This window comes from Schistocerca serialis, chromosome 5 (genome assembly GCF_023864345.2).
Source record: "Schistocerca serialis cubense isolate TAMUIC-IGC-003099 chromosome 5, iqSchSeri2.2, whole genome shotgun sequence".
Lineage (NCBI taxonomy): Eukaryota > Metazoa > Arthropoda > Insecta > Orthoptera > Acrididae > Schistocerca > Schistocerca serialis.
Window position 1 is genome coordinate 213,680,850 of NC_064642.1, and position 22,867 is coordinate 213,703,716.

At 44.9% G+C, this 22,867-nt stretch overlaps 1 protein-coding gene and 1 pseudogene across 1 annotated transcript in view; one reads left to right on the forward strand and one right to left on the reverse strand.

The window, feature by feature from the left end:
• The first annotated feature begins 319 nt into the window (after positions 1-319).
• Positions 320-22,867, forward strand: part of LOC126481859 (uncharacterized) — a 502,121-nt gene continuing 479,573 nt past the window's right edge. Inside the window, exon 1 of the mRNA XM_050105818.1 lies at positions 320-547. Coding sequence (XP_049961775.1) covers positions 355-547 — 193 coding nt within the window. The 5' untranslated portion in view covers positions 320-354. The remainder of the gene's footprint in view (positions 548-22,867) is intronic.
• LOC126482580 (5S ribosomal RNA) lies at positions 788-905 on the reverse strand (annotated as a pseudogene).

Genomic DNA, 22,867 nt, shown 5'->3' on the forward strand with positions numbered 1-22,867 from the left:
ATAGAGTGCAGTGACGCACTGCTGTCAGCCGTATCGGCGATGCGGACGCCGGCTTCGCCGCCTGCCAGTGAGAACGTGCCGGCGGCGACCACGGGCTGAGAACAGCGGCCAGCTGCCAGCGGCCGGCTGGGCGCGGCTCCTTTGATGAATCTCGCGCTGTCCGCGGCGCTGCACAACGCCTCCGAGGGCGCGGCCGTGGGCTCGCCCTTCCTGCCGGCCAGCTTCTTCAACGCCACCTCCTGGTCTGCGGGGGCGGGCGCCAACGGCAGCGTCGCCGCCGCGCCCGACGTGGGCGACGTGCCGCAGGTGCCCGCCTACATCCGCACCGCCTCCACCGTCGCCTGCGTCATCATCATGAGCATCGGCGTGGCGGGCAACGCCATGGTGCCGGCCGTGATCCTGCGCAGCCGCGACATGCGCAACTCCACCAACATCTTCCTGGTCAACCTCAGCGTCGCCGACCTGCTCGTGCTCCTCGTCTGCACGCCCACCGTCCTCGTCGAGGTCCACTCGCGCCCGGAAGTCTGGCTGCTCGGAGAGACCATGTGTGAGTACGACCGCAAAGCGCTTTTGCACAGCTATACAGCACTCCATCGTAGGGCCAACAGTGGCCCATCAGGACCATCCGATCGCCCTGTCATCCTCAGCTGAGGATGCGGATAGGAGGGGCGTGTGCTCAGCACACCGCTCTCCCGGTCGTTATGATGGTTTTCTTTGACCGGAGCCGTTACTAGTCGGTTGAGTAGCTCCTCAATTGGCATCACGAGGCTGAGTGCACCCCGAAAAATGGCAACAGCACATGGCGGCCCGAATGGTCGCCCATCGAAGTGCCGGCCACGCCCGACAGCGCTTAACTTCGGTGATCTGACGGGAACCGGTGTATCCACCGCGGCAAGGCCGTTGCCTACAGCTATACAGGGTGAAAAGTATTTAAACAGACAAACTCTGGGAGGTTGTAGGGGACATCAAAAAAAATATTTTTCCCTAATGTCTTTTTTTCCTATGAGGAGTATTTAAAACGGTAGAGGAAGATTTCTCTGGTCGCAAATTAATTAAACCAACAAACATTTTTTCCAATTTTTTTATGGTTCAAATGGCTCTGAGCACTATGAGACTTAACATCTGAGGTCATCAGTCCCCTAGAACATAGAACTACTTAAACCTAACTAACCTAAGGACATCACGCACATCCATGCCCGAGGCAGGTTTCGGACTTATGACCGCAGCGGTCACGCAGTTTCAGACTGAAGCGCCTACAACCGCATGGCCCCACCGGCCGGCATTTTTTTGTTTATGACCAAGAGACAACACATTAACACAACCCAATGTCAGTTCCTCTACTGATGCAACAGGAGTTGCGTAAACAGGGTTGCGCATCTAGCCCCACACAAAGTCCAGAGGCGACATATCTGGGGATCGAGCAGGCCATGGTACAGGACCACCTCTGCCAATCCACGTTTCTGGGAACCGTCGGTCCAGGAATCGACGCACACGACGACCGAAAAGTGCCAGCGCCCCGTCATGTTGGAACCACATCCGTTGGCTTGTAGGGAGCGGGACGTCTTCCAGCAATTTTGGCAATGCTCTGGCGAGAAAATTGTAATAGTACCTGCCATTTAGTGGCCTAGGTAGCAGATACGGCCCAATTAAGCAGTCCCCAACAAACACCGACCCACACATTAACGAAGAACCGCTAAATGACCCGGTCTCACGCAGACGTTGATTCACAGCAACAAAGGTCGTACGATGCAGGATACAGCGATTAGGATATTGTTGTTGATAAGCCCGCTGTGCAGCTCGTCCGTTATGGTGCCCTACGTAGTATGCACCAACCATATCAGTGTACTCACGCCAGGTGTATCACTCCATTAGTAAACAGAGACAATGCACTGCTACACTGGTGGACAGCAGTTGCCTACAACTGAGGATCGTAATACGGCGTCTAACAACTGACGACCGTAATACGACCTACACCTGTTAAATAGTCCTCGTAGGAAAAAATGACATTAGGGAGAAATATTTTTTTTTATGTTCCCTGCAACCTCCCAGAGTTTGTCGGTTTAAATACACTCCTGGAGATGGAAAAAAGAACACATTGACACCGGTGTGTCAGACCCACCATACTTGCTCTGGACACTGCGAGAGGGCTGTACAAGCAATGATCACACGCACGGCAAAGCGGACACACCAGGAACCGCGGTGTTGGCCGTCGAATGGCGCTAGCTGCGCAGCATTTGTGCACCGCCGCCGTCAGTGTCAGCCAGTTTGCCGTGGCATACGGAGCTCCATCGCAGTCTTTAACACTGGTAGCATGCCGCGACAGCGTGGACGTGAACCGTATGTGCAGTTGACGGACTTTGAGCGAGGGCGTATAGTGGGCATGCGGGAGGCCGGGTGGACGTACCGCCGAATTGCTCAACACGTGGGGCGTGAGGTCTCCACAGTACATCGATGTTGTCGCCAGTGGTCGGTGGAAGGTGCACGTGCCCGTCGACCTGGGACCGGACCGCAGCGACGCACGGATGCACGCCAAGACCGTAGGATCCTACGCAGTGCCGTAGGGGACCGCACCGCCACTTCCCAGCAAATTAGGGACACTGTTGCTCCTGGGGTATCGGCGAGGACCATTCGCAACCGTCTCCATGAAGCTGGGCTACGGTCCCGCACACCGTTAGGCCGTCTTCCGCTCACGCCCCAACATCGTGCAGCCCGCCTCCAGTGGTGTCGCGACAGGCGTGAATGGAGGGACGAATGGAGACGTGTCGTCTTCAGCGATGAGAGTCGCTTCTGCCTTGGTGCCAATGATGGTCGTATGCGTGTTTGGCGCCGTGCAGGTGAGCGCCACAATCAGGACTGCATACGACCGAGGCACACAGGGCCAACACCCGGCATCATGGTGTGGGGAGCGATCTCCTACACTGGCCGTACACCACTGGTGATCGTCGAGGGGACACTGAATAGTGCACGGTACATCCAAACCGTCATCGAACCCATCGTTCTACCATTCCTAGACCGGCAAGGGAACTTGCTGTTCCAACAGGACAATGCACGTCCGCATGTATCCCGTGCCACCCAGCGTGCTCTAGAAGGTGTAAGTCAACTACCCTGGCCAGCAAGATCTCCGGATCTGTCCCCCATTGAGCATGTTTGGGACTGGATGAAGCGTCGCCTCACGCGGTCTGCACGTCTAGCACGAACGCTGGTCCAGCTGAGGCGCCAGGTGGAAATGGCATGGCAAGCCGTTCCACAGGACTACATCCAGCATCTCTACGATCGTCTCCATGGGAGAATAGCAGCCTGCATTGCTGCGAAAGGTGGATAAACACTGTGCTAGTGCCGACATTGTGCATGCTCTGTTGCCCGTGTCTATGTGCCTGTGGTTCTGTCAGTGTGATCATGTGATGTATCTGACCCCAGGAATGTGTCAATAAAGTTTTCCCTTCCTGGGACAATGAATTCACGGTGTTCTTATTTCAATTTCCAGGAGTGTAGTTTTCACCCTGTAGTAGACGAAGCGACTTCACGACAAATAGTGAATTATCTGCTCCCATTCCCTCAGTGTCCTCCGGCCAATGTAGTAAAAGTACCTAGTGGAGAAAATTATCCAATTTAATACAATACCACCTGTTCTGTCTTCAGCATCAGGGTAAGTGGGGAGCATTCTTGCTGTGCACTTGGGAATATGGGGAAATGAACAAGCAGACGTAGCACCCAAGGAAGCCTGCTGGGAACATGCAGTGTCAAAATGTGCCATCGTCCGATAGACTTTCACTTCCATGCTTAATCGGAGAGCCATGCATCTGTCGGGGAGGAACGGCTGGTGGTGAAGGACACTGAGCTGAGGTTGGTAAAACCAACTATCCGGCTGTGACGTTCCTCGTACTAGTCATTCCGGATGGATGAATGACCGTGACCAGCCTCCTAGTCGGGCACTTTCCTCTAACGCTTGGCTTCATACTCCGGCGAGATAGTGCGAGGCACAGTAGGTGAGGAAATGAACTGTTATGCGGCGGAGCAGAATTCATTTCTAAATTCATCCATTCTGATTCATGTTTTCCACGAATCTCACTGCGACCACCATGGTTCTGCCTTCAACATGGACGCAGTTGAGCTTCTGTGGTATTATTATTAATCTGAGCCTGTGCACTGTCTTCATAAACTTATAGTACTCTTAGTTGATAGCTCCATGTAGAAGTTGTTTTATGTTAAGCATGATTTGTTATGCCCTGCGATTGGCAGCTATTTTCGGTAGTGGGTATTTCGTTACTCCCAATTTGGAAGTAAATTTATGCGGGTGTGAATTTATTATGTCTGTTATTATCCATGTTAATTTACACAGTGAATCATCTAAAACCTGTACCACAAATATTGCGGAAATTGAAAGCGCTGTTAATGTGCGACCTGTCTTGTTAACCAATCAACATATTGTAATAAAACTTTGAAAGTGTACTTTTTGTGCAAACATACACTTATTTTCAATGGAGGATTGGGTATTCCATTAACAAAAGTAAAATTAAGGTAATTCAGAATGTAAGTGATGTTTGTTGTTTGATTTTAGTGCGAGTCGTTTACGAGACATCGTATTTCGAAAAGTTCTCTCACCGACACTTGCATAATACCTATGGTAGCAAACACTAAAGAACAACACAACTACGTACACTAGTTACGTGGATTCTGACCAGTAACGAGACGATTGACCATCACTAGTTTTGTTCAAATTACCACATGCAGCGGCAACACCCGCTTGCAATCTGGCATGGAACGACTGCTGCACACGTGCTAGCATTTCAGCGGAGATATCCGGGGACGTTGCAGTAATACGTCGTTGCATATCATCGAGTGTAGTTGGTATGTCCTTTCAGATAGCGTCTTTAAGCTTTCCCCACAGTAAAAGTCTACAGGCGTCAAATTCTAGGGGACGGGCCGGCCAAGGTAGAGGTGTTCTGCGTCCAGTCCAGCGATTTGTAAACAATTCGTGAAGACATGCTGTAGTACTTCGTGCTCTATGGGCTGGACGGCCATCATGTTGGTACCACATGTTGTTCCTAATCTGAAGCAGAACGACTTCTAGCACTAATGGAAGATGGTCTGTCAGGAGGCTGCGATAGTTGTGGGCATTCAGTGTTCCGTCTATGAAAAACGGGCCCATGAACTGACGGTTCACTATCCCACACCAGACGTTCACACGCTGACGTTACACGTGACGGAGCCAACTGGGATTATCATCAGTCCAAGAGTGCATGTTTCGGTGGTTTACTTGGCCATGATGCCAAGTGTGGTTTCATCACTAAACAAGATACATGATATGTCTGGAGTATCCTGTTTTTAGTGCCCATATACAGAAATTAAAACAATTTTCATAATCGTTTTCATGCAGTTCCTAATGGAGAAAGATTTGATAGGGATGTAACCCATGTCGATGGAGAATGCGCAGGACACTTGCCTGACTCACGCTACTTCCTCGTGAGAGCCAATGTGCGGATCAACTGCATCAGCATCAGGAACATTAATTTTCCTCTCTCCTGTCCTCACTTGTTTCCTTCTGTGGCCGGCCTGGGTGGCCGAGCGGTTCTGGCGCTACAGTCTGGAGCTGCGCGACCGCTACGGTCGCAGGTTTGAATCCTGCCTCGGACATGGATGTGTGTGATGTCCTTGGGTTAGTTATGTTTAAGTAGTTCTAAGTTCTAGGAGACTGATGACCTCAGATGTTAAGTCCCATAGTGCTCAGAGCCATTTTTCCTTCTGTTACTTCGTCCAGGTATTACACCACCACTTTCACGTAACTTATTGAAGAGGCCCATAAATAATTGACGAGATGGTTGATGTCTATTGGGATATTTTGCCGCATACACCGTAAAAGAACGAACAGCATTCCTCCTACACTTTTCACACGCCATGAGCATGACGGTTTTTTCTGCATTGGTAAATCACATCGTCCACTCACGACCCAATGCTTGGACTGCCACACACTAACTGGCAAGCCGGAATGCACTCAGCGAACACACAAGCACACTGTAAGCAAACGTAACTACATATTACCTAGCAACTACGCAGGTTGAATGGTACAAACGAGCGTCGGTGTGGAAACTTTTCAAAATAAGAAATTTTGTAAACGACTCGGACTAGAATCCTGCAACAAACGACTTTCTAATTTACCCTACTTTTAGTTTGTTAATTTCATCAGGCACAGTACTATTTTAAAAATATATATTTGCACAAAAATGCTCTTTCTAAGTACTATGTTTATTGGCTAACAATACGAGCCCCTTCCTGCCAGTCCATATTGTGAAAACTGCACATCAATAGAACTTTAAATTTCCACAGTATTCGGAGACAAAGTTGTAGGTGATTCACCCTGTATATTAATTGTAATCACTAACTATAAAGTTTTTCTTCAGTCTGGCATTTTCAGTCAGTATCATACGAATCATTTGTGGTAACTGCAGAAATGTAAATTAAGTTTATTGCAGTTGCTCTCATTTCCGCAAAATACATCCATTTTGGATCAAGAATAGATTGAATATAGCTACTCAAATGGCTCTGAGCACTATGGGACTTAACATCTATGGTCATCAGTCCCCTAGAACTTACAACTACTTAAACCTAACTAACCTAAGGACATCACACGCATATATGCCCGAGGCAGGATTCGAACCTGCGACCGTAGCAGTCGCGCGGTTCCGGACTGAGCGCCTAGAACCGCTAGACCACCGCGGCCGGCTATAGTTACTCCATACTAAACCTACGTAAAAGTAGTAATCATTTTTCCATCAAATACTAAAATTAAAAGCAACAAAATTGTATGCTCCTATATACGGCCGAAATTAGTACGTTGTCAATGCTGGAGCTTGTTACACATAGAACGTCAGGTACCCTGTAGAAAATCTTTTGTTTTCTTCTAACGGTGCCGTGCTTTCAAAAGATGGAGAATGGCACATCCACTGCAATGCCGCTGCACACTAAGTTTAACTTGTTAAATCTTCAGAAACTCTTTAGTAGAAGGGAGCTTCATAATCTAATTTTGACGAATTTATAGGAACATTATTTTTACTTGCTTCCACGTAGCAGTTTCTTGCTTTTTGCACTGTTAGAAGATACTTACGGCCAACTACGTGGGCTAAAACACACGTTTATTTGCCCGACAAAAGAATGGAAGCACTATACAGGAGTATTCTTTAAAGCTCTAAACGGTTATGTAATGTTGCAGAAGTTAGTTGAACATATTTAAAGAACCCTCTTTTTGCATTAAAACAATTAACGAATCCTTATGTCGAAATTGTTCCCCGTGTACATACAGGCAAGGCCGTACATTAGTACAGGATGACTTCGCAATTCACTACAACTTTACCTTCATTTATGCCCCAAATTCGTTGTGTGGGTGCTCTCGCCTTAATGATCTTTCATTAATAAGTAAAATATTTCTGAGTTACTCGGTTGTGTTGTCCCATGTGTGTTTTGTTTGTATTCTTGAATACTCACTGACGCACGTAGTATACCATCCTTTGTAGCTCTTTTATACGGACTATTAGAGATTCCAGCCCACTGAGAAAAGCGAGGTACTGATATTGATGACGACTCAAATGATTACCATCTGGCACCATGTGTTGTTTCTTCGTAGATGCTGAGGCCTCTTGAATGTATACTAAGATCGATTTCCTTATTATCTAAGAATCTCTCGATTTCCAGGTGTAACATGTAATGTTAATATACACGTTTCACAAAATTCAATTTTAAGTTCTCTTTGTCACATCGAGAAGCTGGCCTGATATAAGAATGGAAAAGATGAAGCGTGAACTGTTCAGCCATATACATCCTATCGTATTTAGGGAAATCTGAGGTGAAGAAACGTGAAACACCGACAAATGCCACTCATTACGTCGTCGACTGCCATCTCCCTTTGGTCTCGGCTCCAGAGAGTAGCTGAGAGGTTCAGTTTTCCATTAAGTCAGTAAATGGAAATGCTGTGTCTTACCCGGGAGAGAGCACTCGCAGACTCGAAGGGGTGAGAAAGAGGCTGATCCCATTTTTCTTAAAGCCAGAGGTCGATTTGGTGTGTGCCGAACCTGTTTCAAGCTTTTATGACTTTTCTTGAGTCTGGAGTGACCATTTACTAGGAGTCTTCGACACCTCAGTCACGCTACAGCTAAATAAATCTTCATAAATTGTAACCTTTATGTTTGTACTTATGATTGTGTAAAGTTCGTTTTTGAACTTCTAACGTACAACGTCTGCGTGTATGTGTTTTTCTCGGTGTATAACTTTTGTCCGTAACTGTGTTAATGTTCTTGCGAAATGACTGTACTATTTTGTGAATATTGAATGTCCCTGTGCAGCACTATGGATGTAGAATGGTACAGAATATTCTCAATACAATATTCTAAACGTAATAGGAAGTCTGACCTAGCCTTTATGACTGATACGGTTGCCAGGTTAATTCACAAAATTACCGAACATTGACTGGCGAAAGATTTTCTGAGCTCAATGGAACAGTAAACGTAAAATATTGTATTTATAATTGCTAGTACAGCTTCCAAAAATTTTTGTCTCCTTTCAGTTTTTGGTAAAACGCGTTGCACGTTGCTTGCCGACTTCAGCTTAAAACGAAAGCATAGGGACTTTTTTCTACCATACCGACACTTATTTTGTTTCTAACATCGGACCATGAAAGATTCATGTGACTGAAGACTCTTCCCAAAAAGGCATTGCTGCCCTGAACCGCTATAAAGTGTTTTATGAGTTTCCTTATCTTAAGCGTTTCTTCTCCGTTTAAAAACGTTTTCCACGAAAGTGAGTTTGTATTCATAGAAGCGTGACTTTCTTATTGTTAGAAAGTGTATGCATTTTTCAGTATCGACCATCTTTGATGCCTGTACATATTTTTATATGTAGGAGATATTTTTGCTGCAGCCATGTAACTGATAATTTTCAAAGGAGATTTTTCGTAGTCAAACCAATTTTTAAGGTAATATTCGACTCTCTGGTAGTCTACGAGAGCTTTATTTTTGAACTTATTTCGTTGAACCTCATTTAGTTTTAAGATTTCTTGGTTGACTTGTGGCCCAAAGAAACAACCATTCTTACGTGATTAAATATCCACTTTTAAAGTGATCATAAAATTCTTTAATTCTACTGAACTTTGCGAATAAATAAATAAATTCGTTATATGAATGAAATTCTAAAAGTACCAAACCACTTATGCTTCGGTATCGCAAACGGGGTAGAAATACCGAACAGTTCGGTAAACCGCAGAACACCTGGTAACTGAGGTGACTGATAACCTTTCCACAATCAAGACTTTGATACGGATTTAGATGTAGAACAACAACATCAGTTAGTAATACTACTCTGAGTCTCTCTAGAAATGGATAAGTGTTCATTGTCCCCTAAAAACACCACACTACGTTCTTTTTTCGTTGTTGTTGTTGTCTTCAGTCCAGAGACTGGTTTGATGCAGCTCTCCATCCTGTGCAAGCTTATTCATCTCCGAGTAACTGCCGCAACCTACATCCTTCTGAATTCATCTCTTCGTTTACCTCTACGATTTTTACCCTCCACTATTCTCTCCAATACTAAATTTGTGATCCCTTGGTGATCCACAACGTGTCCTACCAACTTGTCCCTTCTTTTAGTCAGTTTGTGCCACAATTTTCACTTATCCCCAGTTCTCTTCAGTACCTCCTCATTCGTTACCTGATCTACCCATCTAATCTTCAGCATTCTTCTGTAGCACCACATTTAGAAAGCTTCTATTCTCTTCTTGTCCAAACTGTTTATCGTTCAGGTTTCACTTCCATACATGGCTACACTTCATACAAATACTTTCAGAAACGACTTCCTGACACTTAAATCTACACTCGATGTTAACAAATTTTTTTTCTTCAGAAACGCTTTCCTTGCCATTGCCAGTCTACATTTGATATCCTCTCTACTTCGATCATCATCAGTTATTTTACTCCCCAAATAGCAAAACTCCTTTACTACTTTAAGTGTCTCATTTCCTAATCTAATTCCCTCAGCATCACCCGACTTAATTCGACTACATTCCATTATCCTCGTTTTGCTTTTGTTGATGTTCATCTTATATCCTCCTTCCAAGACACTGTCCATTCCGTTGAACTGCTCTTCCAAGTCCTTTGCTGTCTCTGACAGAATTACGATGTCATCCGCGAACCTCAAAGTTTTTGTTTCTTCTCCATGGATTTTAATACCTACTCCGAATTTTTCTTCTGTTTCCTTTACTGCTTGCTAAATGCACAGGGGGGGGGGGGGGAGGCGGGGGGAGAGGCGGCTACAACCCTGTCTCACTCCCTTCCCAACCACTGCTTCCCTTTCATGTCCCCCTACTCTGATAACTGCCATCTGGTTTCTGTAGAAATCGTACATAGCCTTTCGCTCTCTGTATTAGATTTAGGAGTTAATATCATGGAATTTAGTATCAAGCACTAGGTAAATAATTTCAATCGTTGGAATCATTATATTTATTATAATGATATGAGAAAGAATGATTACAAATCGAGCAATCATTCAGAGCTAACGTAAGTAGAACAACCGAATGACTACAAAATAACCATGGGCGGGTAGAGAGGCAGCATTGGTCAGTATTTCTGGAGGGAAGATACAGAGACTTGTTGCGTCCATGCCATATCGAGTTGCTGCACTATGCCGAGCCAAAGGAGGTCCGACACGATATTAGGAGGTATCCCAAGATACCTGTCCCATCGGTGTAAACTGCCCTGTGAGGATGACGTCAGTGTGGATTGTGGAGGGACGTGGAGGAAGCGTGTAAGGGGGGGGGGGGGGGGGGCGGAGAGGAAGTGGGCTGGCCAGACCCCTGGGGCCGTCGCGCCTTTAATCCTGGCCAGGGTCCAGGCCTCGCGGCCGCACAGCACAGCTGCGCACCAGAGAGATTACCGCCGCTCCCCGCTCGTTAGGCGCCCTTCCATCTTTCGCTGATTTCATTACCAGCAGCTCTAAATGTAATTCATGAGCCCGTCGTGACTCATTTCAAGTCCGCGGGAAGCCCACGATTTGCTGGGACTTTGCTAGTCTAACTCCGTAGGCTGAAATTACTGTACTTCACTGCAGTCAGGGTTGTACGAGAGGACAACAGTTAATTCGACGACGTATGTCCTCCTCTTTCTTTTTTGCCGTCGAGTGTGCTTTAAAAACTACAAATTTTTGCGTCTGTTAGCCTCTGGTGCCAACGACCTAGCCGCGGTGGTAATACCGGTTCCCGTCGGATCACCGAAGTTATGTGCTGTGGGGCTTGTCTGCCACTTGGATGGCTGACTGTCCGGTCTGCCGAGCGCTATTGGCAACTGGGGAACACTCAGCCCTTCTGAGGCAAATTGACTAGCTACGTGACTGAGAAGTATCGGCTCCGCTCACGAAAGCTGACGATGGCCAGGAGAGCGGTATGCTGACCACACGCCACTCCATATCCGCATCATTGACGCCTGTCGGTGGACGACGACACGGCGGTTGGACGGTAGAGTTGGGCCTTCAAGGCCTGTTCGGACGGAGAGAGAGATTAGCGTCTCGCGAGTTGTATCATAACAGTAATTTACCTGTCCGTGTGAGCAACTACGTCTACAAGTACAATCCATAAGAATTTGTACAGTGAGGGTACTCCGTAAATACACTACTGGCCATTAATATTGCCACACCAAGAAGAAATGCAGATCATAAACAAATATATTATACTAGAATTGACATGTGATTACATTTCCACGCAATTTGGGTGCATAGATCCCGTGAAATCAGTACACATAACAACCACCTCTGGCCGTAATAACGGCCTTGATACGCCTGCGCATTGAGTCAAACAGAGCTTGGATGGCGTATACAGGTGCAGCTGCCCATGCGGCTTCAACAGGATACCACCGTTCATTAAGAGTAGTGACTGGCGTATTGTGACCAGCTAGTTGCCCGGCCACCATTGACCAGAGGTTTTCAGTTGGTGAGAGTGCCGTCAATGCGAACAAGAGGTGACCGAGACATGTAACCAATGGCACCCCATACCATCACGCCGGGTGATACGCCAGTATGGCGATGACGGATACACTCTTCCAATGTGCGTTCACTGCGATGTCGCCAAACAAGGATGCGACCATCATGATGCTGTAAACAGAACCTGGACTCATCCGAAAAATGAAGTTTTGCCATTCGTGCACCCAGGTTCGTCGTTGAGTACACCGACGTAGGCGCTCCTGTCTGTGATGCAGCGTCAAGGGTAACCGCAGCCATGGTCTCCGAGCTGATAGTCCATGCTGCTGCAAACTTCGTCGAAGTAATCGTGCAGATGGTTGTTGTCTTGCAAACGTCCCCATCTCTTTACTCAGGGATCGAGACGTGGCTGCACGATCCATTACAGCCATGCGGATAAGATGCCTGTCATCTCGACTGCTAGTGATATGAGGCCGTTGGGATCCAGCAGGGCGTTCCTTATTACCCTCCTGAACCCACTGATTCCATATTCTGCTAACAGTCATTGGATCTCGACTAACGCGAGCAGCAATGTCGCGATACGATAAACCGCAATCGCGATAGGCTACAATCCGACCTTTATCAAAGTCGGAAACGTGATGGTACGCATTTCTCCTCCTTACACGAGGCATCACAACAACGTTTCACCAGGCAACGCCGGTCAACTGCTGTTTGTGTATGAGAAATCGGTTGGAAACTTTCCTCATGTCAGCACTTTGTAGGTGTCGGCACCGGCGCCAACCTTGTGTGAGTGCTCTGAATAGCTAATCATTTGCATGTCACAGCATCTTCTTTCTGTTGGTTAAGTTTCACGTCCGTAGCACGTTATCTTCGTGGTGTACCAATTTTAATGGCCGGTAGTGTATAAGAGTAAGTTACCTGTCCTTGTGAGCAACTAGATCTACAAGTACAATCTGTAATAATCTGCAGAGAGAGGGTACTCCATAAATATATTACTGATTTTGTGCCCTATTCCATTCGTCAGTTGATCGAGGGAAGACATATTGTCAGTATGCATAGGTAGTCGGTCTGATGTCTCTCACCTTCCTTTCATGGTTCGTATCCGATATATTCGACGGTGGCCGCATGATTGTTGCGTGGTTTCCTCGAATAACCGTTGTCTTACTGTTTAAGTTCTCCATGAATCTCTGTTACGGTTTTGTATGTGTTGCACTGACCTGTTATAATTCTAGCAACGCGTCTCTGGATTCGAGGTACACCCGCCGTGTTGTACACTTGATACTTATAATGACTTCCACTGTGCTACAAACTCTAGAACTGGTCAGACTATGCAGTAGAGGAGAGGTGCGGGGTTGACTGTTAACGGTGAAGATGTGGTTCAACTGAAATTAATTCACACATAACTAAAACAACGAAATATTTTATCCCTTTCACAGACAATGTGGGTTTCTCTCTCCTATTTGCAGGAGAAGTGACCGTACCTTGGAAGGGATGAGCTACCACTGTCATTCACCACAATATTGAGATAATTGTCTTCACGGAAAACAAATGCCGGGTTTTATTACTTACTTTACTAAAGAGTACATCGTTTGGACTGCCAGAACCATGTTCGCAATCTTTACGGTAGCAGCTAGCTGTGAACAAAGAGTACTCTGGCACTAACTGAAACAACACACAGGAGCGCACGCACGCACCCACGCATACATGCATTCACGCACACACACACACACACACACACACACACACACACAGCAACCCGAATGCAGCACACTGCTCTAATCCAGCTTGTTACCCACTCTCAGAGAGTTTTACCCCAAGGGGATTTATGTAATATACCACAAGGGAAAGTAATGACGAGACGGCTTGCCTCATGGAATCTGTTCGCAAGTCGACGTATGGGCTGTGGAGATGGACCGCGAAAGGCCACGTAACTCAATTAAGGACTAAGGAAAACTGAGAAAATATGAGGGAGAACATCGGGACCCTATTGGTTTCACAGCCTCTAGGTACAAAATTTTCGTTCACGAAGGTCCAGACCATTTGGCTCTAAGTGCCAACACAAGCGGCGATGACCTGGAAGAGCCGCCCCTGACTCTTCCGTAGCTTAAGCCAGTGGCGATCAGCCCCTATTGTAGCCAAAGGCAGCGGAAGATTGCAGTGTGCGAGGCAGTGGGGCCAAACGATCGGGGCTGCACAGTACCCGACAGTCTGACCGCAGTTATTGGCGCCCTTTATACTGGTCTAGGCTCGCGACGCAGCTCTGCTGTTCTCATTCGCAACATTACTGCTTATTGTATTTAATGTTCTACCAGTTTCGTACTTCATACGATGAAGTTAGAAGTGCGGGAAAATTTAGAGGGGTAACTATCTGCTCTGGCAATATACGATTAATATCCTTAATTGGCCGTTTACTTTAGATATTTAAGCACCAACTTTTCCAAGAAAGGATAGTAGACGCTCTTTCACATGCGTTTGAGAAACGAACCGCTACAGCTAGTGTCTTCTACGGTATTTCCTTTACTGATAGATTATATTAGATTTACTTTTCGATCTATAGATCCACCGCAAGGAGATCCTCAAGGACGTAAAAATATTGCAGTGATTCTCCAGAACTGTCGCAAAAAATTTAAATCTTTCATTCGCCATCCCTAATTATGAACTTACGTGTTCGACCAATTACGTACGGCTTTACTAAATATTTAAACGACTTAACTGGCTCCAGATGATAGCTATAGATGTAATATTCGTGTTTTCACTCTCTTTGTTGTGTAATAGCCGGCCGCGGTGGCCGAGCGGTACTAGGCGCTTCAGTCCGGAACCGCGCGACTGCTACGGTAGCAGGTTCGAATCCTGCCTCGGGCATGGATGTGTGTGATGTCATTAGGTTAGTTAGGTTTAAGTAGTTCTAAGTTCTAGGGGACTGATAACCTCCGATGTTAAGTCCAATAGTGCTCAGAGCCATTTGAACCATTTTTTTGTGTAATACCTTGCATATATTCGCACTTAAATGGAGTGCCGTTCATCATACCATGTAGAAATTTTGTCCGAATATTCGTTCATTTCCGTATGACCTTCGAAGGCCGACACTTTCCTATAGACAAAAGCAACGCAGGAGAATAATTCTGTAGTGCTTCTGTGACTGTCTGATAAATCGTTTATATACAGGGAGTTTCAGTAAGCATATCGCTCCATGACACCGGCGATGTCCGCAAATCCTTTACAAGACGCACTGAGTTGTGCATCCAGGAACATTGAGACACATTTGAACACCTCATTTAGATCAAACACCAGAAAATCCATCACCACACAGTCACGTGTTATGTAGAGCGTGTGGTATCCGCCCCTGAAACTTCGAACGGTTATAGCTCCCGAACTGAACGTGATAGTAATGTGATATAAATTGATTTGTACACACCTGGTTTCACTGAATCCAGTGAATGTTAGACACAACCATTGTTCCGTTTAAAAAATTGTCTATCTTTACTGTAACTCCTCGGAAAATTCCAGAGGAAACTATATTCATAGTTCCGCAGAAAGTGTAACATTTCTTACGTTGAGCTACCGCAATAAACTTTCCTGTGACCTATTAGTTAGTAAGAGACAGAGGCAAACACTTTTACTGAATCAGCCCATACATTGAGAACATTAGAGGCGCTATTAGGCTCCTTTGAGCACACGCTCTGTTGTTTCCGTTTCTGTTGAAAATGTACCGTCCATTATTAAGTACTGGGTTCTATTAGGCAAATATTTATCGAGCAAGTCACAAATTTGCGAAGATACTCCATGTGCTCTTAACTTTCTTAATGGTCGACGACGCCTTACAGTGTCTAACGTATGTCGGAAACGTTGCAAAGCGGAATCTGTATACTCATCAACATACTGTTTGCATGAAGTCGTGTGTGAATAAAGCTAGCCATGTTCCACACGAGTGTTTTTTCCTGAATTCACGTTGGTTCTTGGAGAGAAGAAGCGTAAGCTTATTTTCCCCAAAGAACATCACATTGTTTGAAGTTAGGATATGGTTTTCGTCTCCCCCCCCCCCCACCACCACCACCCCCCTCTCCATTGCTATCACACGGACGTCAGTGATGGTTGTCTGTAATTCTGTGTATCCAATTATTTACCCTTTTTTGCGAACAGTACGTCTCGATGGCTTTATGGATTGGACGGACTGTCTGTCTATGGGCTTCCATCTGAATTCTGGGATGCCTTAGAGTCAGAATTAACAAAGGTGTTCATTTTGAAAATGCTTTCCCAAAGTCAGTAAATAGTGACAGATATGTCGAAATTAGCTGTAGCTGCATAGATAGTACGCAGTATACATTACGGATAGCTGTACGGGAAATGAAATGGAAATGAGCGTTTGGCGTCATTGGCCGGGAGGCCCCTTGCGGGGTAAGTCCAGCCGCCTTGGTACAGGTCTTATTTATTACATTCGATGCCACATTGGGCGACCTGCGCGCCGGATGCGGATGAAATGATGATGAAGACAGCAGACAACCAGTCCCTGAGCGCAGAAAATCCCCGATCCAGCCGGGAATCGAACCCGGTTCCGTAGGACAGCAATCTGTCACGCTGACCACACAGCTATCGGGGCGGACACGGGAAATAAAGGGCACGAAGCTTGTATTAAATCACGTTTTTGCATTTTTTTTCAAAAATGTGTTACTAATTATGTCTAACGATTTGTCGAAACCGTTAGAAGTTCTAGTTATACGTAATTATTTTTATGGCAAGGTATCCTTGCTGCAGCAGGAATCGTTAATTCACATACGGGGAGGGAAGTCACGTGTTCCATGCGCCTGTGAATCCTGTACGTTTTGCTCTGTGAGCCATTGTATTTCAAGCGTTCGTGTACAGTGTTTCACTGCGCAAAGACTGGAGACCATGCCAAAGTTCCTCTAGGACGTGCTTTTTAGAAGCTGCCTGAAAGCCACAGTTTGGTCATGCTACAAATTTCAGACTCCTGCTCCTAGCCCTGTTTTGGACACAGCTGATATTCCATTCTGGATTCCGAAAAAAGGCTGGTTCAAATGGTTCAAATGGCTCTGAGCACTATGGGACTTAACATCTGTGGTCATCAGTCCCCTAGAACTTAGAACTACTTAAACCTAACTAACCTAAAGACATCACAAACATCCATGCCCGAGGCAGGATTCGAACCTGCGACCGTAGCAGTCGCGCGGTTCCTGACTGAGCGCCTAGAACCTCTAGACCACCGCGGCCGGCCGAAAAAAGGATTTTCGTAAATGATGCCACAAAAAGTGGCAAATATTTCACGTAACAATATTGCGCGCACTCTTTTCAGGTAACGAGACGTTAAAAAAAAAATAATATTTATGCTAGTACAAGGATGTATGTTTTAACGATATTCCTGAGCTCCCGTCAAGATAACAGCAATACGGAGTAGCCTAACATGGCCCATATTTTACGTCCTTGGTTAATTTTGTGTTATGGGCGCTAGGCAGTGCTGTACGACAGTTACCAGTGCCTAAAATTTCGTCTCCTAAGACTGGTCATATAATCAGAACCTGAGGTTATTTAACGTTGTGCTTTCCCGAAAATCTGTATAACTTTGACTACCAGTCGGGCTCTGAAACCCATGTTGTTTGAACTGACATGAGCTGACACTATTTTAACTGCTTTTGATGTGAACGACTTTTGAGGTGTAAACACTTTTAAAATAATTTTATTTATTTAAACTTTACATTTTAAAAACACAATTTTTATACTTCTACTGGTGACTTTTATTCTTATTGCAAACTTGGGCAGCGTCAGACAACAGCAGAATGTTCCGAGCAAACAGGTTTGGAGCACTTATAACATGTAATTTGACGTCTATCTTTCTTCTCTACGCGGTATGCACATTTTCTCCTTTTCTTAGCTGGTAGTTGCACTGCCCTTCTTGGATCCGGTGCTGCTAATGAATTCACTGATTTCTTTACCCCTGCTGGCTGCTATCCCAAATTGATGGTGGAAGTCCGACGTCTAATTTTTTTTAACGGTAGCCAGCATTATCTAAATTATGTATGCATTCATGACACTTACATCGATCATGTCGAAGAAAACCATCAATGGTCCCTTCACATTGTAGCATCGCGTCTTCTGGTCCGTGCTGTCAAGGCCGCCTTTGTGACGTAGTACGTATGCCATTATAATTTCAAGCTCCTTTACTTGTGATGACGGCACCGTTAGTTGGTCACGATGAGAGCTAACAACTTTGTTTTTCTTAGGAACTTAAGAGGTCATCATCATATCTGGTCGAAAACCAAATAATGTAGAGTATAAGTCACGTCCTTTAGGTATAATAAAATCGTGAGCCATTTCACTTTTATTTTTTCAGGTAGTACCGACTATTGTCAGATATTTTGATAGCAAATAATGAGATAAATAAAGACATGTAGAAAAATTATCGCAGGTGATATTATGTCTAGACTTTTCAAGATCAGTTACCAGGGTTTTCATAATATTATCTCCAAGTCGCACGGCTCTGATTTCTTCCTGCTTCCCCTAACACACTTTAATCTTCCAGCATTAGCTTGTTGCACTGTCATAAACTGCCCAGAATTTTATTGCGTATCTACCAGGTTTTGGTTGAATGTATTGCCGAAATGGACAGCGACCTCAAAATGTGAGCAACTGTTCATCCACTGTCATGCACCAACCTGGAATGTAGTGATCCATAAGGAGTTATTTCTCACATCTCAAAAACTTCTCTGACTGGTTCCGATTTGTCACTTGACTTATGTGCAAGTTGGGCTGCTGCACTGTCAAAGCGCCAATCCCTCAGAATAGCATGGAAGCGGTTGTGAGACGTAGTTTCATACAACATTATCCGCTCTTCTCGGCACTCCAGAGCTGACTGATATATTCATTTCTTGGATTGTTAACTCCAGTCAGTATCACAATACCAAGAAACTTTTTCATTTCATGCATATCTATGTCCACCCAGTCCTCGTAAACGATTCGGCCTTATTTCTCGGTCCTCATACACACTTTCTCAGTGAGAGGTTATACGAAATAATAACATAAAACAAGATTCTTCATTATCACAGTTTCTAATCGAACTACTTGTAGGTCCCTGTCTTTTGTCAATGTATCCTTTTTTCTCTGTCTACCAGAAATTCGAGATTGAGGAGCTGTAGCCCGTATTTTATTCCCATTATGCGAAAACAATAAGTCACATTCAACAGAATTTGCTCCAAATGGTTCAAGGAAGACTGTTGAACATTGAAAGAATAACAGCGCGAGTCAACAATAGTAAATGACATCAAAGACGCTGCCCAGACAGACGTCAGGTTTTTATCCAGCAGCAGTAGTTTTTACATTACGACGCGGTACTATACCCAGAAAACTTTTATGTCGAGACGTCAGGTTGTTGAAAAATTGCTTCTAAGCATTCCGGCCTGCGAGTTCCTTACAGGAGAAAACGTGCACCAACACTTTAATACAGTACGTAGGCAAATTTTTATAATTTTTTTGAAAAATTATGATTAACTTGATAAATTAGGAAAGGTCATAAAATTACATTAGAATAATGTATAGTTACCCATAGAGAAGACATTAAATATCACGGACAAGCCTCTGGGGTCCGATGGTAGGTAAAGGGTTGAATTTTAAATTGTTCTTTGAATCTTTATAATTTCCGACTATAACTTCATGATTCGGAGAAGAAACGATAGCCACAGCAACAATACTTGGACCATATCCGAATACCCATAACACTAAACACGAAGTGATACTAAGCTTACTAACACTGTGTGTTTCAACTGACATTCACAAATTTGACGACATATCATTCAGAACTAGGAATAGGTATAAATGTGGTTTGCAACATAATATTCATACACACCTAAAATTTTGTTATGTTACACGTTAAGTACTGTTGAAGGTGCCGCCCCCCTTTTCATATGACACAGCGAGTGAGAAGGTTAACAGAGACCAAAATGCGACAACCAGGTTCAGCAACCGTTGCAGAAGCCAGCGCCTTGACGTCTGACCACGAGACAGTTGTATATGACGTTGAAGGAATCTACAAGTGTCAAGAGGAAGACGAGTTCTGAGCGTCGAAACACGAGTGGTACAGATATGGAACGGGTGCTACAGGCTTTTATCCGGAGGCCAACCCAACCAGTCCGTCAAAGGCTTCGACAGTTTCAGTTACCACCAACCGTGATGCACAGTGTGCTACACAAAATACTATAGCCTTGTAGCTGCAGCAAGCGCTTCATTCTGATGACAGGCCAAAGCGCATAGCATTTGCAGTTGACATTCTGAGTCGCATCGACGATGACCCAAACTATCTGGAAAAAAGGCGATGTTGACGAATGAAGATTGATTTCGTTTGTCCGGGACGGTAAATCTGCTCAACGTTAGGCTGTAGGGCTCTGACAAACCCATTTTAGCTAGTATATCGTGCATGACAGTCCGAAAGTAAACTCTTCGTGTGATATGCGTCATGTCCAAGTGATAGTATAGTTTCTCTTTGGGGTGGCGTCAGTGATCTCGACTATTTATCTGGACATGTTCGAACATTCTGCATTTACACATGTCGGAAAACTGTGACCTGACACCACGCTGCAGCAGGCTGATGCCCCTTCTCACTGGGCCACCGTAGTTAGCAAGGCTTTGGACGTTTCCAGGTCACTGGAGTGGCAGATGAGGACTCATTTCCCGGCCCCCAAGTCCTCCACACGTAACCCGTTTAGATATTTTTTCTTTGGGGCTTTTCGAAGGATTCTGTCTACCAGATCCCTGTGTGGCACCTCCAGGAACTCCGAGCTCGCGTCAGAGTATCACATATGTTAGGTCCTTAGGTGTGTCTGTATATATTATGCAGCAAACCGTACCTTTCTAACTTCAAAAATGGTTCAAATGGCTATGAGCGCTACGGGACTTAACTGCTGTGGTCATTAGTCCCATAGAACTTAGAACTACTTAAACCTAACTAACCTAACGACATCACACACATCCATGCCCGAGGCAGGATACGAACCTGCGACCGTAGCGGTCGCGCGGTTCCAGATTGTAGCGCCTAGAACCGCTCCGACCGTTCTAACTCTCCTCATCTCTGAAACATAACGTAATCAAAGTCTGAAAGATCATTTTTCAACATCCTGTATTACATTAATATACACGTTTCGCGAAAGTAATGAGGAAACGCACTGTAACCAAGCGCCAAGGTTATCTGCTGAGTTCGGTTTCACCACCACCATGTAAATGTCACATAACGGTGCGCATATTGTGATCCGTGGAAGTTTCGTCCTTCATTTCACTCAGTAAGTGTAAAAAAAATAATACTGCTATCGTGGTAGGTGATACTGGAAGTGGGTTGAAAAATGGCTCTGAGCACAATGCGACTTAACATCTGAGGTCTCCAGTCCCCTGGAACTTAGAACTACTTAAACGTAACTAACCTAAGGACGTCACACACATCCATGCCCGAGGCAGGATTCGAACCTGCGACCGTAGCAGTCGCGCGAAGTGGGTTCAATCTTGTTAAGCAAATCATCGTGAAATGAAACATTCACTAGCTATGTACGGAGCTACGAAGTGTGAAAACCACTGCGTTTCAGAAAATATTACTTTTAGAGCACTTGTGCGACATATACAACAATGTTCCATCTCTTCAGGGTGAGAAAAGTTCGTGACATTTAAAGAGGGCGAAGAAGGACAACACTGAGCATCAATGTTACCACAAGTAAGTGTGGCATCATTAACGAAAAATCATTTTAGCGTATTTACCGAAAGCGCCAACAGTTACCTTATGGAAAATTGTACACTAAAATTAAAGAAATGATTTTCATCGTAGAATCTGGAAAAACGTGTGATTCGCCTAAATACTGTTTCCGTAACGATCACGAAGGAAAACGTAGGTCACTCAGAGTAGACACAAAGACATGCAACGTGCTTCAGATATTATCTTAAAGGAACACAAAGCTGATAATTATCATCGATTTGTTTCGGTAGCCGGTTGTCCGACTAGTCTGTTGTTAACAACTAAGACTGTACGAGCGCAAACAGCTTGTACATGTCTCGTTCCAGCGACATTCAGAGCAACAGAAGCAGACAGTGGTCACATTTACCATTGCTGTTTACTGAAAGGCAGCCAGTGGCTACTTGTAGGCATTCGGAAGAAACGCAAAGCGTAGTTTATTTTTAAAGTCGTAAAGATGGAGAGTACATAAGCCCAGACGCAAGAAACATACGTGTCAAAACAAACCATGTTTCGAATCAGCTACATATACAACGCAACTTTTCAGAGATTCTGTGCACTATCATGCGGAACGCCTATTGTGAACACTTTGCAAAAAAGAGCTCTTTAGTTTATTCACATAACAGGTAAAACCGAAATACCCTTTAGTGTACCGGTGGTTTGAGAGACAGGAAAGTGAGCCAAATATCGAACTAATTCATGCGGTGAATTAATGATTGGGTATCTGGTGCAGTGGCCAGCTAGGGATCAGTATGAAGCGTGTTATCACACGGGCGTAGGAAAGTTCAGGGATGGTTCCTAATCTCCGATTCATAAATACATTACGAATATATGCAGACTTACATTACACAACTCACAGCCAAATGACCTATATAACATTCCACACGTAGTATGCTAAGGCTACAATGTGGCGAAAGGGAAAACATCAAGCCACTAAAATCAAACAATACTAAAACCAGGATGAAATAATAGCTATCATATGTGGTTTTCGAAAAGAACGATTAAGCCAAAAAATAAAGAATAATGAGATGGAGGGCCTAAGTTTGGTCTAGTACGACGTTTGGCACAGAAAAAAATCACTAGACAGTCTTTTTTTCGTAATATTTACCGCTAGATACTCAGATAAGATAAAAATTCCGGACTCCTTTTCCCTTTAGTTAACGGCAAATTTATTCACGATCCTGAGGTTGCAAAAACAGAAACCTT